This window comes from Zerene cesonia, chromosome 24, assembly GCF_012273895.1.
Source record: "Zerene cesonia ecotype Mississippi chromosome 24, Zerene_cesonia_1.1, whole genome shotgun sequence".
NCBI lineage: Eukaryota > Metazoa > Arthropoda > Insecta > Lepidoptera > Pieridae > Zerene > Zerene cesonia.
Window position 1 is genome coordinate 1,803,901 of NC_052125.1, and position 16,383 is coordinate 1,820,283.

Sequence of the window (16,383 nt, forward strand, 5' to 3'; positions counted from 1 at the left end):
ACGCACGCGCACACGCTGACGCACACACTCATATCGCACCTTGTCAACTCGTTATCTAAAACAATCAACGTCAAAGGCATTTATCGCAATAACATTTTAACATTTATCGTTATTTATCCAGATTAAAGTCTACATAACGCATAAGTGACCACTTTGACGGCACTCGACTGTTTATCGGTGCCTATTGAAGGCTGAGGCCTTTTGCGAGGTCTAGATTAAATCTAGATTGAGTTCTCGATTAGATATTGGTGAATCAGAAAAGGCTATATTTGGATATTGGTATCGACAACAAAAGAATTAGAGGTTTTCATTGGGTAGGGATATTTATGTGTGTGTTTTGATGATTCTTTCTCGTGGTTCCATTTGAAGCTACTAATATTTTGAAATCGCATCAAAGCGATAGGGACGCTAATTTGTAATAGTTAAGATTCTAGTGCGTGACGTATGCTACTTCTGACTAACTAGCAGTTCGCCCCGGCTCCGCCCGTGGTACCTATGTAGCTTATGTCACTCAGCGAAGTTGCAGCTTTCTAATGGTGAAAGAATTTTTACAATCGATCCAGTAGTTTTTGAGATTATCCATACAAACAAACAAAGAAAAATACAAATTCTTCCTCTTTATAATATTAGCGTAGATTAAATTGAATTCGCTTTAAGAATCCTACTTCCTACTTAATCCTATCCTACTAATATTATAAATGCGAAAGTTTGTGAGGATGTGTGTGTGTTTGTTACTCTTTCACGCAAAAACTACTGAACCAATTGCAATGGAATTTGGTACGAAGGCAGCTGGACAACTGGAATAACATATAGGCAACTTTTTATCCCGATATTCCCACGAGATACGGACTTACGCGGGTGAAACCGCGGGGCGCAGCTAGTATTGCATCTAAATGAACATGAATTTATTTAAACAATATCGAGAAATGAAAAGCCTTATCTCAATTCAAGGTGATGTTATTTTATCTTTACACATTGTTATTGCGAATGAAGATTTGATTAGCTTTTATTGAAAGATAACTGCTCTTATCGTGCGCTTACATAATGGCCGCTTTGATTATGTTTGCGTATAATAAACCCCCCTCGTAAATTTGATGCTACCGGTGACGTTTTAAAGTAGTCCTAATTCCAGTATGTTGATGTGACAATCTATGTACATCTCTGCCCTTTTCTTACAATGGAATTAGTACGGCTCAAAGACATCACGGGTAAACCACTGCTCTATTATGTCATCCAACGGAGATTTAGGTGTCGATGGGGGTTTAATTAATATTTCGAGAGCAGAATTATTTCAGTTGTTCTAGTAGATAGATAGATTTAACTGATTATTTAGTTCGTAGTATAGTTTTATATGTTAATAGCTGCGCCCGCGGTTTCACCCGCGCAAGTCCGTATCCCGTAGGAATATCGGGATAAAATGTTGCCTATATGTTAATCCAGTTGTCCAGCTGTCTACGCACCAAATTTCATTGTAATCGGTTAAGTAGTCTGCGTGAAACAGCAACAAACAAACACACATCCTTACAAACTTTCGCATTTATAATATTAGTAGGAAGTTCTTACCCGACTGCGTCAGGAGAATGGTACTGTTTTTTAACTGTCAGAATGAATGAAGTGAAGACTGCTACGTGAATAGTTTTTAAAACACGTTTCCCAAATAAAAACAATAATAAACGATAAAAAACGTAGTGTGCTGAACCACGGCGCGACCGGTTATGCGCCCGCGCATTCTGCGTCAGATTTATTCCAGATTCAAATGTCATTAACCGTATTGGTTAATTTAATGAACGCCTTACAGTTGGATTATGTGTAGTTTAGTTATATTCCACTAGCTTTTGCCCGCAGCTTCGTCCGTGGGGTTGATATAAATTTTCATGGCACAACCTTTTATCCTCTATTTAGCCCCTTGGGGGTAGAATTTTACAAAAATCCACTTTCTACTCTCCTAACTATGCCCAGTAACACAAGTAATATCATAAAATCGCTTCGTTGCGACGTGAAAGAGGCACAAACAAGCGAACACACTATCACATTTATAACCATATAATATACTGGATAATCTGCGGCGTCACTCGCGTGGTAATCGGGTGAAAAGTAGCCTATGTACTAATTCAGACTATAACCTATCTCTGTATTAAATTTCATACCGATACAATAAGCTGTTTTCGAGGGTGAAAGCGCCCGGTGCAAGAGTAACAAACAACCATACTTGCAAACTTTCTCGTAGTATTAGTAGTATTCATAAGGAATTTTCCACAAACAACAATTTATGTATGACCTTCAAGACATGTAACATCTCAGTCTCCCCGTGACCACCAGAAATATCGGGATAAAAAGTTGCCCATATGTTATTCTAGTTGTCCACCTATCTACGTACCAAATTTCATTGCAATCGGTTAAGTAGTTTTTGCGTGAAAGAGCAACAAACGCACACACATCCTTACAAACTTTCGCATTTATAATATTAGTAGGATAGTAGGATAGTAGGATTACTAGGTTTAGTAGGAATAGTAGGATTACTAGGATTAGTAGGATTTGAATGCTATGAAGCTAAATAATGAAATGACTCAACATTACTTAGCAATGTACTAAACGAATTGTAAATGATCGCAATCAATAGTGTTTATTTGAATTAGATTCCAATGCATACAATTAACCTATCCACTCGTAAATATGTCATTAATTAAACATTCTTTATCGTAAACTAGCTGACCCGGCAAACGCCGTGCTGCCTTGTACTTATCATTTAGGGCTATGAAAATAGATAGATAGAACAGATGTTGGCTGATTCTCAGACCTACCCGATATGCACACAAAATTTCATTTTGAATAGGTCCACCCGTTTCGGAGGAGTAAGAAGAAGATCCTACTAGTCCTACTAGTCCTACTAGTCCTACTAATATTATAAATGCGAAAGTTTGTAAGGATGTGTGTGTGTTTGTTGCTCTTTCATGCAAAAACTACTGAACCGATTGCAATGAAATTTAGTACGTAGATAGCTGGACAACTAGAATACCATATAGGCAACTTTTTATCCCGATATTCCTACGGGATACGGACTTACGCTTGTGAAACCGCGGGGCGCAGCTAGTAAGATATAGTAGCATTCTGGAGTACACGAGGTTATAAGCCTCGTAAGGGACGGAAATTATTCGTTTAGAAACTCAGTTGATGTTTTTCATATCAGAAGCACGCAACTGAGCTGGTGGTTCGCCTGATGGTAAGCGATCTGACCAGCCCAGCCGCAGTCTAAAAGAGTCGGTTATATACAAACCTACAAACATGCAGGTGAAGCTTATAAAAGCCTAGTATTTTCTTGTGTTTGATTTTACGAGAGAACATATTGTACATTTAGGTATTAACAGACTTTTTAACGGATTTTAAACACGATTTATTCATATTATTTAATTCCGACGTTTCGAACACTTCCACGGGGAGGCAATCGGATTCATCGCGTTTAAAAACGGTTAAAAAAGTCTTTAATCTATACTAACATTATAAAGCTGAACAACTGGTCCCATTTGAAAAATTATTTCAGTGTTAGACAGCCCATTTATTGAGGAAGGCTATAGGCTATATATGTACCACGGGCGAAACCGGGGCGGACCGCTAATTTCTAATAAAAGCCTGTTAAATAGGTTGCCAAATTGGTTATGTCCTGATACAATAAAAAATATCATGAAAATTTACACTTGACCGGTTTCGTTATTTACGTTTGCGAACTTTGATGGTTTCGATATATCGGTTCAAACCGGTCCAAGGTATACCTTAGACCGGTTTGAAACCGGTTTGCTATATGACCTACAAAACGGTTGTTTTGGCCATGCGTGGTAAGATCGAGTTTAGAATGGATGTTTTTGGGGCTCTTTTTAGATATAAATGTATTGACGCGAAAATTTTATATTGTGAAAAGATCTCTGGCACTTGTAGTTTGTTTAAGTTTATGGGTCATTTAAAAAAAAAGAGATGAACTTATTATTAATATATTTAAGGTCTGAGAGACTTGATTTATCTCGATATGAGCTGGATATGTCTAAAGCTATATCAGTCGTACTAAGTCTAGTCTGAAATTGTTTGATAAGAAATGTTGAAAAACATGAATTTTTAAAGTCTCTAATTACAACAAAGACAATTTTCAATTTACTAAAACAAAAAGTTTGGCTGTGTCCCATTATACGCCCGTTTATAGAGTTTGGTTCAATTTAAAGTTATAAGTGATGTGAAACTTAAAACTTCAAAATGCACGGTCGCAATTTGACAATCGGCGTTTGCGACTAATTAGTCGCACGCTTTTTTTGTCTATAAATATCTGCATCTATTTCGCACCATTCTACACGAGGCCTTATCCCAAAACGGGGGTAAATTTTATTATCAACTATCTTTCCGCCCGTGGTTTTGCCCGCGTAGTCGTAGGAATGATAGCCCCGCGGATTTCCTCGCTTGTTCCCGTTCCCGTGGGATTTTGGGATGAAAACTTTCCAATGTCCGTTTCCTGATTCTAAGCTACTTCTGTACAAATTTTCAGCCAAATCGGTTAATGCGTTCTTGAGTTATAAATAGTGTAACTAACACCACTTTCTTTTATATATATAGACTAGCTGCGCCCCGCGGTTTCACCCGCGTAAGTTCGTATCCTGTAGGAATATCGGGTTAAAATGTTGCCTATATGTTATTTCAGTTGTCCAGTAGTACAGTAGACCGCTACGTACCAAATTTCATTGCAATCGGTTCAGTAGTTTATGCGTGAAAGAGCAACTAACACACACACATCCTTACATACTTTCGCATTTATAATATTAGTAGGACCTACTTCCTATGTGTAAAGGTTGAAAGATGCTGTGAATGTTAGCTTTGTTACAGCGATTGGTTGTTTATCTCGGTTTTTGGTAATGAAGCCGCTGTATATAGATTTTATGGTTGTGTTGTTTTAGTATTACTAGCAGTTGGAGCAGACTTCGCTCGAGTTTAGAAACTAGGTTCGTAGTGTTTTGGGTTGTAGGTAGTAGGGACTGTAAATTGACACATACGTTGATGAGATTTCGCGTTTATTGTAACTTTGACCTCGCTCATGAGTCGTGTGGCACCCGGGTATGAAATATGTGAATATTACAACGAGTTTCTAGCGCTTAAATGAGTTCCTTTGAATCCCAATGTTCCTATGAAAATATTGTCAAAAAGTAACCTAAGTTATTCCTTATTGTGTCAGCTATCTATCAGTGAAAGTCCCGTCGACATCCGATAAAATTTTTAAAATATTGTTTTGATGTATGTATAATCGTAAATGTATTCATTATTTTATGGGTAGTGTTGTTGATTTCAAAAGAAGCCGCCGGCGCGTGTATCATAACCATGTACTTCCGAAAAGCGGCAAATTTCTTTGAGAAGTAAGTACAAAACCTTTGATGCCGCATTATCAAAGTGCCGATGGTTAAAACATAACTATGCATGCACTCAGTTTGATTTTAATAGATATTTTTTTATTCGCTATGTTTATGGTATTAGTCGTAATGCGCATAGGTCCAGTTTTTCATATTCTTTGATACAGTTTTTTTGCGTCTCATAGAATTCCTAAGCGTACCTACCTATACACCGAACTGTTACACCTAACTACTCAGTGAAATAGCGCTAAGTCCTAGCTGCAAGACGCAAGAGTCTTGCAGGCTATGTCTTGTTCTTGCTCAAGTCTTGCACGGTCAGTCTTGGTCTTGGTCTTGCTAAAAATACGCGGTCTTGTTCTTGCTCTTGGTCTTGCAAAAACGCGAGAACAAGACCAAGACTGAATTTGGGCAACACTATTTATGGGACCAGAAGGTAAGCGCTACCACTGCCCATGAACATTTGGAGAGGCGTAAGTTGGATTGCAGACCTTACTCCTCTACAAATGGATTGCCGACTTCAAATTGGTAAGGGATTAAGAAAGGATTGACGAGAGGAATAAAGGAAAGGACTGGCAAGGGTAAAGAAAGGGATATAGGCCTCCTCATACACATGTAGTAAAAGATTATTTCAATATTATAAACACACAATCCAATTTTATTTATATGTATAGATGAAAACTTTCGCATCTATAAAACCAAGCTTATACGTTCATTAATTTCCTGTCGTTGCCTTTGGTTTGTATTATATTGTAATATAACACTTGTAATGCTTCGTCATTCCATACAAAAGTCGTTTTTCGATACGTTTAATGTAATTCGAGTTAATGTTTTCATAAGTCGATATGGAATAGATATAAAATTGAAATGCCTGTTTTCCGGCTTAGTAAAGTTAAAAATTAATTTATGGGACAAGGTATACGCTTGTACAATAGAATTCCTTATAGTATTAAATCGTTTAGTAGTGCTAAATTCAAAAACTATATTAAAAATGTATTAGTTCAGAGAGCCTACTATAGCATTAATGAATATTTGGAAGACGAATATCGGTATAAAAAGTTGTCTATATGTTATTCCAGTTGTTGAGCCATCTACGTACCAAATCTCATTGTAATCGGTTCAGTAGTTTTTGCGTGAAAGAGCAATAAACATATATATACTAACACATACATTCCGTCCTCACAAACTTTCGCATTTATAATATTAGTAGGAGAACGCAGTGTGTTCAAAATGATAAAGAATCTTTTATATTAGATAATATTTTAATTAATTTATTTATATATTTATTAAGGAAAAATTGATATTTGATAATATTTTCCGTTATGCATAAAATTGCCTGTATAGTCCTTATCCGCTCGATTAATTATTTATATATATCTTTTGTTTTTGACGCGTTCAAATCTACGGAATTATAAGTGCGTAAGTGGATGAGATTGAATAAGTTGTTATCACGTATAAATCGGCGAATGGATGTTTCGAGAATTAAAGCCTATGCGTTATAGATTTAGCCGATATTTGATAGTGAACGAGATATTATGAATTTTTATTTTGTAACTACATAGCTGCACGCCCCGGCTCCGCCCGGGTTGTCATTTATCGTAATTAAAATTATTTAAACTATCCTATCTCTCAAGTTGGATCGAACTGCACATGGTGTGCGAATTTTATTATAATCGGTTAAGTGGTTTAGGAGTCCATTGAGGACAAACATTGTGACACGAGATTTATATATATTAAGATATGAAGCGGACAACAAGTCTCTGGTGGTTCGCCTGAACGATCGCCGATCCTTAGTAGGATTTAATCTAACTAGAGAGGTTGCGATAAGTTATGAGATGAAAAACATAAAAAAAATACAGTCGAATTGATCCTTTTTTGAAGTCGGTTATGAATTAATTACTTTAAACGCATATTGCAATTTCACCGGATCATTCAACATTTATGGCTATAACTAGCATTAATTATTTATTATTAAAACACACAAAATGAGAACATCCTCATTATATATGAATATTTGTAATTGCGTTGAATTGACCATGAATAATGTTATCCTATCCTATCCTATTAATCCTACTTCCTACACTAATATTATAAATGCGAAAGTTTGTTAGGATGTGTGTGTGTGTTTGTTGCTCTTTCACGCAAAAACTACAGAACCGATTGCAATGAAATTTGGAACGTAGATAGCTGGACAGCTGGAATAACATATAGGCAACTTTTTATCCCGACATTCCTACGGGATACAGACATACGCGGGTGAAACCGCGGGGCGCAGCTAGTATTTACATATTCATTTAAATTCAATCAAAGTAACAAATAGCGTCGAGTATAAAGAAAACGTTTCGAAAGGCAGCCTTATCGCCTGCGCCGTTCTCTGCCTGACAACCGGACGCTATAGTAATTCTAACCTACTCCATATCTGATGACAAACACACACTTACGATGTTTACAAAACACGTCGGCGTTGTAGGCCGGTCGCGGCGTAGGCACAATAAGGTTTCCTGACCTTGACCTGTCATTCACACTATGGTACTTGCGTAGTAGACGTAGATGAGTGGCCACCACGTTGGAGGTAATCTGTTCTCGATTGTTCTGGAACGTTCGAGAATTTTGTTAATGTAATGGCGCATATATATAAGTGTGTAAGTATATTATATGTATGTATGCATGTATGTTTATTCTTCTGACTGGCAATCCAACAAGGGGCTACTGAAAATCAGCGCTGCGCATTACGCGTAGCACATTCTGAGTAGTCATCATTTTCAGCACCACGCCGATTAGTCAATAAGTTTTATTTTAATTTTACATTGTGTGGTGTTAAATAAACATTCTTTCTTTCTTTCTTTATGGAGATGGATATTTTTAACTGAGTTGTTTCTGTACTAGCTGAATCGCGCGGCTCCACTCGCGCGTTTCTTTGGTAAATCGTAGTCTATGTGCTCATATCCAGATTGCGATATATGTTTGTACCGAATTTTATACAGATCCGATCGTCTGTTTATGTGTAATAGAGCAACGAATATATATGTATACATTAACCCTTTACTTGTTAATCGACGTTCCTAAAAACTGAGAACTCATTGAATTTTTTTTTATATTTCCGATTTGTTACTCGAAAATTCCGTGAGTTTTTATGTAGAATAGACGTACATAGCAATAGTTGTTCCGGCGATCTACACGACACAATACATTATTTTATGACACACTAGCTGCGCCCCGCGGTTTCACCCGCGTAAGTAAATAAAATAAAATGTTGCCTATATATTATTCCACTTGTCCAGCTGTATACGTACCAAATTTCGTTACAATCGGTTCAGTAGTTTTTGCGTGATAGAGCAAAAAACACACACACATCCTTAAAAACTTTCGCATTTATAATATTAGTAGGAAGTAGGATTTTTATCGTATAGGTATCTTATTTTGTAAGATCGTAATAAATACATCAAAAACTACTATTTATGTCAAGAACAATAAATAAAACTTAACTATGCTTTACTTTATACAGTATGTAGAGTAAAACTCATTATATCACCAGTGGAATGCTGATCACTTAATTGACCTTTGGATAACATTGTTTCGAATAACAAGTGTATTTTCTTCTGTGTCGATCAGAAAGCGTAATATGCGATGTATCACTACATAGTATAAAACAAAGTCGCTTTCTCTGTCCCTATGTCCCTATGTATGCTTAAATCTTTAAAACTGCGCAACGGATTTTGATGGGGTTCATTTTAATAGATAGCATGATTCAAGAGGAAGGTTTGTTTGTATAATAACATCTATTAAACTACTCCGATATAACGCGTGCAGAGCCGCGGGCAAAAGCCAGTATAAACATAATATTTATGTTTGTATACAGCGTATTTCTATTTTAACATAAAAGCAAAATTAGTTTATTAAATTGTCTGTTGGTCGATTGCTAGCTAATGGAATATGAGCCATCAATATCAAAACGAGCTATTTTTCAAGTAGGGTTGTTTTTATTTCAGGTTTACTCTATGCCTAATTGAACCCTTCTATTGCTGGTTGTATAACTAGCTGCTCCCCGCAGCTTCGTCCGTGTGTTCAAAATAAATTCTTACAGCGCGAAGAGTCATGTCCCATTTTATCCTATAGTACCTCTCTTAGCGGACTTCACACTTACTTGCCTTCTTCATACTGACTGGATGACTTGATGCCAATTTTCTGGCCGATCTGTCGTAGTAGTTAGTTGGCTGTGTGTTGATAGTTCAGTCAGTATCTTACGGCGAAATATACATAGCATCATAATTTCTCTATTTCATATGAGAGTTGGATAATCGTTAGAATTATCTCAATTTTTTTTTAATATTTATTACTTATTTGTTTATAATGCTTTATCGCACAAACTTATACAGAAACAATAAGAAAACAATAAACAGAACAAAAAAGAGGCATCGTTTGTGCAAGAGACGGCCTTGTTGTTTAACAGCAATCTCTGCCAGGCAACCTGGTAGTAAAGGAAATATAAATTACCTTTGACCATAGACAGGATAAATTTGCTTTGGTTTTAATTAACTCGACTTGGTGATGGTTATTAACACGAGAGCACTTTAAGATGATATCTTCTAGGTCTAGATCTAGGTTTGAAGGAAAAGGATCGTCTAAAAATAGAGGACAAGTCAGGCTACTCCATTTATTTGCTTCCTTTACGACAATGCCATTATACGGGGGGAGTGGATCGTGGACACTTTAATACCATTGCTTTCAAGAGTATTTTATGATCAAATTATAACAAAAATAGGAAGATGGTCTAAACAAAATGAACTCTTAAATACTAGTCTCGAACTACTGATAAGGTGTATAGAGTGTAGTTATATGTTAATTGCAATGTCGCAATCCATGTCGCGGTCCATCCACTTGACTATGACGTGACGTGACTTGTGACGTCATGTCATGACAGAGGCGAAGTGCTAACTGACGTGAATTGCACGAAAACGATCGCACGATTAAGATTTAGAGCCTGCGCATGAGTTTTATTCGCGGTCGTTTTGAAGGCGTCTCAGTGATATTGCGTCACGGAAGGTTGACCGATAAGTGTTGGTGTGGTGTTTTCGAGTGCATGTGATAATTGCTACTTTTAAGAGTAGATTGATAAGTTGGTGACGTGATAATGATGCTTTGTTCGCCTTCAGGACAAGAGAGTTGGGAGAGGAACATATCGCAAGTATAAAAATATAAAAAACTAGCTGCGCCCCGCGGTATCACCTTCCGGATCATTTGTATGGACAAGTAAGATAATTGAGTTGATTTTATTTTCGAAGTGCGGTATAGTTTTTTCAACTACAGTCAAAATTTGTTATAATGACATCAAAGGGACTTCTCATATTTAGTCGTAAAAACCGATTGTCGTAACAACCGATGATGTTGCTATGTTGATAATTCAGCTGGGACCCCAGATTTTGGTCATTTTAACCGACGTGTTGTTATAAATGATGTCGTTGTAAACAGTTCTGACTGTATAAGTATTTTCCCTGTTTAGTTATACTTGTCTTTCGAATGGTTGGCTGTATCGTAAATAACATGAAGCTGATTCGGATTAACTCAGCAGGCCGGTTAATAGTTGGATCATACAGGATTACCTTAAATACACCTCGTATAAATATATCTGGGTCTACATTTATTAAGATAGTTTAGATTGCCACGTGTATTTCACGTTATTGTCCCGCGCCCTTCAAATTTGTTTTCGCGCCAAAAGATAACGAATATTTTAGTTGTGGAATTGTCCAGATATGAAACCTTAGATTCATAGACAGAAGATACGTATGGCGTATTTTCGCTTCATAATACAAGTATGTTTTTTTTTTAATTTAAAGCGGTAGTCTGGTAAATGCAGTATGGTAATAACGTTCCTGTATTCTTTTCTCTACATCTACTTCTTGCATAGTTTTTTTTTTAAAGGGACAAAAATCTAACAAAAAAAAAAAAGACATTAAATAAAAGCAGATTCAAGACGTTAGAAAACATAGAAATGCGGAACCTTCATAAATAGCTCCTCTAACGTAAACAAATTATAATTCATATATAAATATGATTATTTTTAGATAAAGATGACGCTGTGAATACTGTACGCGGTTTGACGTAAACACGGCCAGTCTAGAAAATTTACCTCTTATATGTGTCACTGGTTTAACTTTATACCTACCTCCCTTTAAGTATTTTTGTTATTCACTTGTTCAGTTGGTTGCCAGGAAGAGATCACTTGTAAGTGATAAGGCCGCCTTCTGTGCTGTATGTTTTAGCGTAAGCGTATTGTTGTATTTATTTCTGCTGCGTTGACAGCACGATAAAGTGTTTAAAATTAGATTAAATTAAATTACGCGTAATAAAATTGTCTTTTTTAAAGAAATTAGCACTATACTAGACATATCTGTAGGTAGGCACGATAGAATGGTAAATATTTACTCACTGCGCGTTTAAGTGATCACACTCGCGAGTCACGACTAGAGCGTGGGCGTGGCCCGCGTCGTTTGATGAGATGATGTGATGATTATTGTTATATATCATTAACAGCTAACCTATCTCAATCAAATCTGTCAAGAATCGTACTTGTAATCGTAATAAAATGGCGCTGTTGCGACGTGAAACAAGAGAGTCTGGGAGTCGAGCACGGTTGCACATGAATTGGGCCAGCTCGCACCGGGGAAGTTGCCGCACCTCCACGGAAGACCGGTTGAAATAGTAGCATGCTACTGTGTTTTGTTCCGTGAGAAGGAGTGAGTAGGGAGGCCTGTATCCATTTCCGCACTCCTCTCAATTCAATTATTCGCATCTTTTCCTTATCCTTTACCCTTAAAAAGCGTGCAACGCATTTGCAGCGGCCCTACAAATTTTCATAGTTTGTGGTGGTTATCTCATACCATCAGACGTCCCACCAGCTCAGATATTCACCAGCAATGATGTCCACAACAATATCATAACATTTAATTTTAAGTTTTATAGCATTGAAATGCTTTATAAATGAGAAATTTTGAAAGAATAGAAAAAATTTGATCACGAGGCAGGATTCGAACCTGCGTTTCTTGCCTAACCGTATCAACGCCTAGCCTCTCGGCCACCCGTGATCCCGCCACAGTAATCGAATTTCTTCTACTCTTTCGGTTTCATGTCCCTAATATCATAATATTTTAGCTTTCCACGCGCGACAGTACAGTGGGTAAACGATCTCTCTTGATATTGGCGCAATGTCAACGACATTGAGCGTTTGGAATTTTTTTTTAACGACATCGTAATTTTCGGGTGCGTTTCGAATGATCTAGATTTTTAATCGTGACAACACCTAGATTTTAGTTTAAAAACGTAATTGAAGCAACTATTGCAATCTCATTTGGAAATGGAAGATTTGTAATTTGAATTCGAATTTAAATTTCGATCGAATTAGAGTTCGAAATATGAGTTTGATTGTGATAAGTCTGTCGAATGTTCTAGACTCTATATAGCGTCTTGAATCTAGACCCCTCCAAAGATGATTGATGATGCTTCGGTCTTAGTGTAAACTAAATTAAATCCATTGTGCTGTTTGATGAATTATGTAATTGTATGTTATTAGTCTTTAGTACAGGCGGAGATAGATTAATTTTTAATCGTACCTAGTACCGGTTAAGAACGCGAGCACGTTTCGGCACGAAGTGGGCCAGCTCGCACCGGGGAAGTACCGCACCCCCACAGAAAAGGGGCGTGAAATAATAGCTTGCTATTGTGTTTCGTACGGTGTGTGGGGGCGCCGGAGGCCCATTTCCTTCTCCTCGCCCTTCCCAGTCCATTCCTTCTTTCCAGTTATCAATCCTTTCCTTATCCCTTAAAAGCGGACAGCGCATTCTCAAAGGTCTGAGCCTCTGCGAATGTTCATGGGCGGTGGTGATCGCTTACCATCAGGCGAACCACCAGCCCAGTTGCCCGCTATAACATAAAAAAAAACCACTGCGGTTATCCACGTTTCCACTGTAGGTGAAAATTTTGAGAAGTTTCTCTTTCGAAAATTACATCAAAGCTTTCATAAAGAGAGCGCTTTGCCTCCATTGTTTATTGTCGGAGAAATTAAATGAAATTGGACTTTGCACCGTAACATTATATATAAACAAGTTTGACCTTGAAACAACTAGCCGCGTAACGTGGGTAGGTACCTATACACGAAAATATTGTGGACTTTAGCACTTCGTAAATAAAATGTAGCTATTTGCTAACTCGTGCACGATGCACGATATTAGTCGTTGTTTTTTTTAATAGGTTATCTTTTAGCAAGTGAATATTTTTTAACGGATTTTAAACGCAATTTATTCATTATATTATAAGTTATAACCCGACGTTTCGAGCACTTTACAGCGAGCGCGATCACGGGGAGAGTCTGGCCGAGTCAACAATGTAATGAATTAATCGCGTTTAAAATCCGTTAAAAAGTCTTTAATTTCTAAATGTATAATACTCGCGTAAAATCAAACACAAGTACTTTTGTTATTAAGAGCGATTCGTAATTTTATTTAACAATTAGCTGTTCAGGTTTTGCCTATAGTACATATATGGCCAATAGTACTCAGGGTTCACGTACCCATCCAATGAAGGAATGGATGAAGTGGATGTAAGAAAAGGGTATTTTAAATCGGTCTACTACTGCCCGAGATTATATCATTACGACAAACAAACAATCACTTATTATTTAGTATATGTAAAAGACTACCTACGCCACGCGGTTTCTCCCGCGTAAGTCCTTATCCCGTAGGAACATCGGGATAAAATGTTATTGATGAAGAAGAAGTTGCCTATATGTTATTCCAGTTGTCCAGCTGTCTACGTACCAAATTTCATTGCAATCGGTTTAGTAGTTTTTGTGTGCCAGAGCAACAAACACACACGTATCCTTACAAACTTTCGCATTTATAATATTAGTAGGAAGTTTGGTAACTTTCTATTGCTTAAAAACATGGAGGATGATTAGATATTTCATTTGTCTGATATGATGATGATGATATGATAATTATGGCAAGTTAATTTCATATCTTCCTGCCAATTCATGTTCTGAATATAGATACGTAGTTGATCTTTGCACGATTGACTCACACACAATAGTCAAAATAATGGAAAACTGTTAATGAATTGTGATTTAAAAATACACATAAAGGAAGCACGAACGTCGTGAGCACTTCAAAATTATTAGTCGTATAATGACGGTTCATTTGGTTGGAGCGATAGACAATTTAGTCTTTGTGCAGCAAATGGAAACGATAATGTCTCCAAGGATAAGCTATTTTCTCGATCATCAGCTCGGAAAATGGTGGGAAACAATGGATGGTGAATTGAAATTTACGCCTAACACAATAAGTGCTTTGCGGAGCGGTGACCTCAAATATTGAGATAATAAAGTTAGTAATTTTGAACGGATTGAAAAAAATTGATCACGTGGCGGGGTTCGAACCCGCGTTTCGTTAACATTCAAATATACTTTCAATACTTACCACAATTTCTTTCAAAATTTCTCATTCTCAAAACAAAAAATTAAATCATAAACTTCATTGATTTTTTTAATGGTTTGCCTATATTATAAGGAGGTAGAAGTAAAAATAAGACATTGCTTAGATAGGAACTATTGATTTAGACGGAGACTATTACAAATTAAATAAAAAGAGATACACAAATTATATCAACCCTTTTGGGCTACTTTATGTGTTGCATATTTTTAACACGCTTTTATTAACCAGGTATGTTTGTACGTAACCGACTCCTTTAGGATCGATTTTGACCCACTTTAAACAGGGATTTTTATTAAAATTTTATAGTTTTCTAGAGCAAATGAAACAATCAAGTTGATTCTATTATTAAGGCAGTATTTTAAATTTCTTTTGTTAACTATATTTATTTGCCTCAGGATGGGCTTACTTACTATTGACCGCCTCCTTGGTACAGTGGTTAACGCGTGAGCGTAGAACTGAGGGGCCCTGGGTTCAATTCCCGGTGGGGACGCACAAAAAAAAATGTCTCGGTCTGGCAGGACACAGAAGGCTGATCACCTACTTGTCCCTAAAGAAAATCGATCAGTGAAACGGATGTACATCATCTGCCCCATACCCCACTAGGGGACACGGGACTTCACTTTTGGGCTTACTTACGTATTACCCAAATTATACAACATGTTTTAGCTCTAAATAAAAGATATAATCTATTAGTTCATCAAACATTAGGTACAATTGGTGTACTTGGATTGCTATATACCTCGTGCTATATGATTTTGTACTTTCCCACCTAGGAAATAGAATCAAATATAATACAGCACGTGATACGTGACCAGAAAGTTGAAATTACATCAGGGGCTAAATGCGAATATATGTATATACTAGCTGCGCCCCGCGGTTTTACCCGCATAAGTCCGTATCCCGTAGGAATATCGGGATAAAAAGTTGCCTGTATGTTATTCCAGTTGTCCAGCTATCTACATGCCAAATTTCATTGCACTCAGTTTAGTAGTTTTTGCGCGAAAGAGTAACAAACACACACACACACATCCATACAAACTTTCGCATTTATAATATTAGTAGGATATGCGCCGTGAATAAAAATTGTATCACAGTGTGCATTGAAATGCCCTCCGCGACCTGGCACTTGCATCGAGGATTTATAGCGATGGCTTTAAACCGATTGTATTTTAATGAGGAACTTTTAGTGAAATCGCTGTCGTACCACAGGCGTTGCCTAAAAAAAACTCGTTTTTAGTATTGATTTGATTTTCACAGAATTGCAAATTTACGTTTAAATTTATTTATTGTTACAGGTCTGAACGCTTGCGAAAGGAAGTCCTACCTGTTCCTCAGGAAGGAGTTGCCAGTGAGGTAAGGTTCACTAATGTCTTAATGAGTATCTTAATTTTTATTCACTTCGTTGAGGCAGTGTTCTCTTATCTTATCTTATATCTTTAAACGAGCAATTTTTGTATATACTTAGTCTGGCCATAAATACTGTTACACTTAATTATAAAAAAATATTACATTTGAATTTCGAATCT

The 16,383-nt window shown here is 36.9% G+C and overlaps 1 protein-coding gene across 1 annotated transcript in view; it reads left to right on the top strand.

Moving 5' to 3' along the window:
- LOC119836410 (pyruvate dehydrogenase (acetyl-transferring) kinase, mitochondrial) overlaps window positions 1-16,383 on the top strand; it is a 41,291-nt gene that overhangs the window by 12,828 nt on the left and 12,080 nt on the right. Inside the window, exon 2 of the mRNA XM_038361724.1 lies at window positions 16,153-16,210. Within this exon, the coding sequence (XP_038217652.1) occupies window positions 16,153-16,210 (58 nt within the window). The remainder of the gene's footprint in view (window positions 1-16,152; window positions 16,211-16,383) is intronic.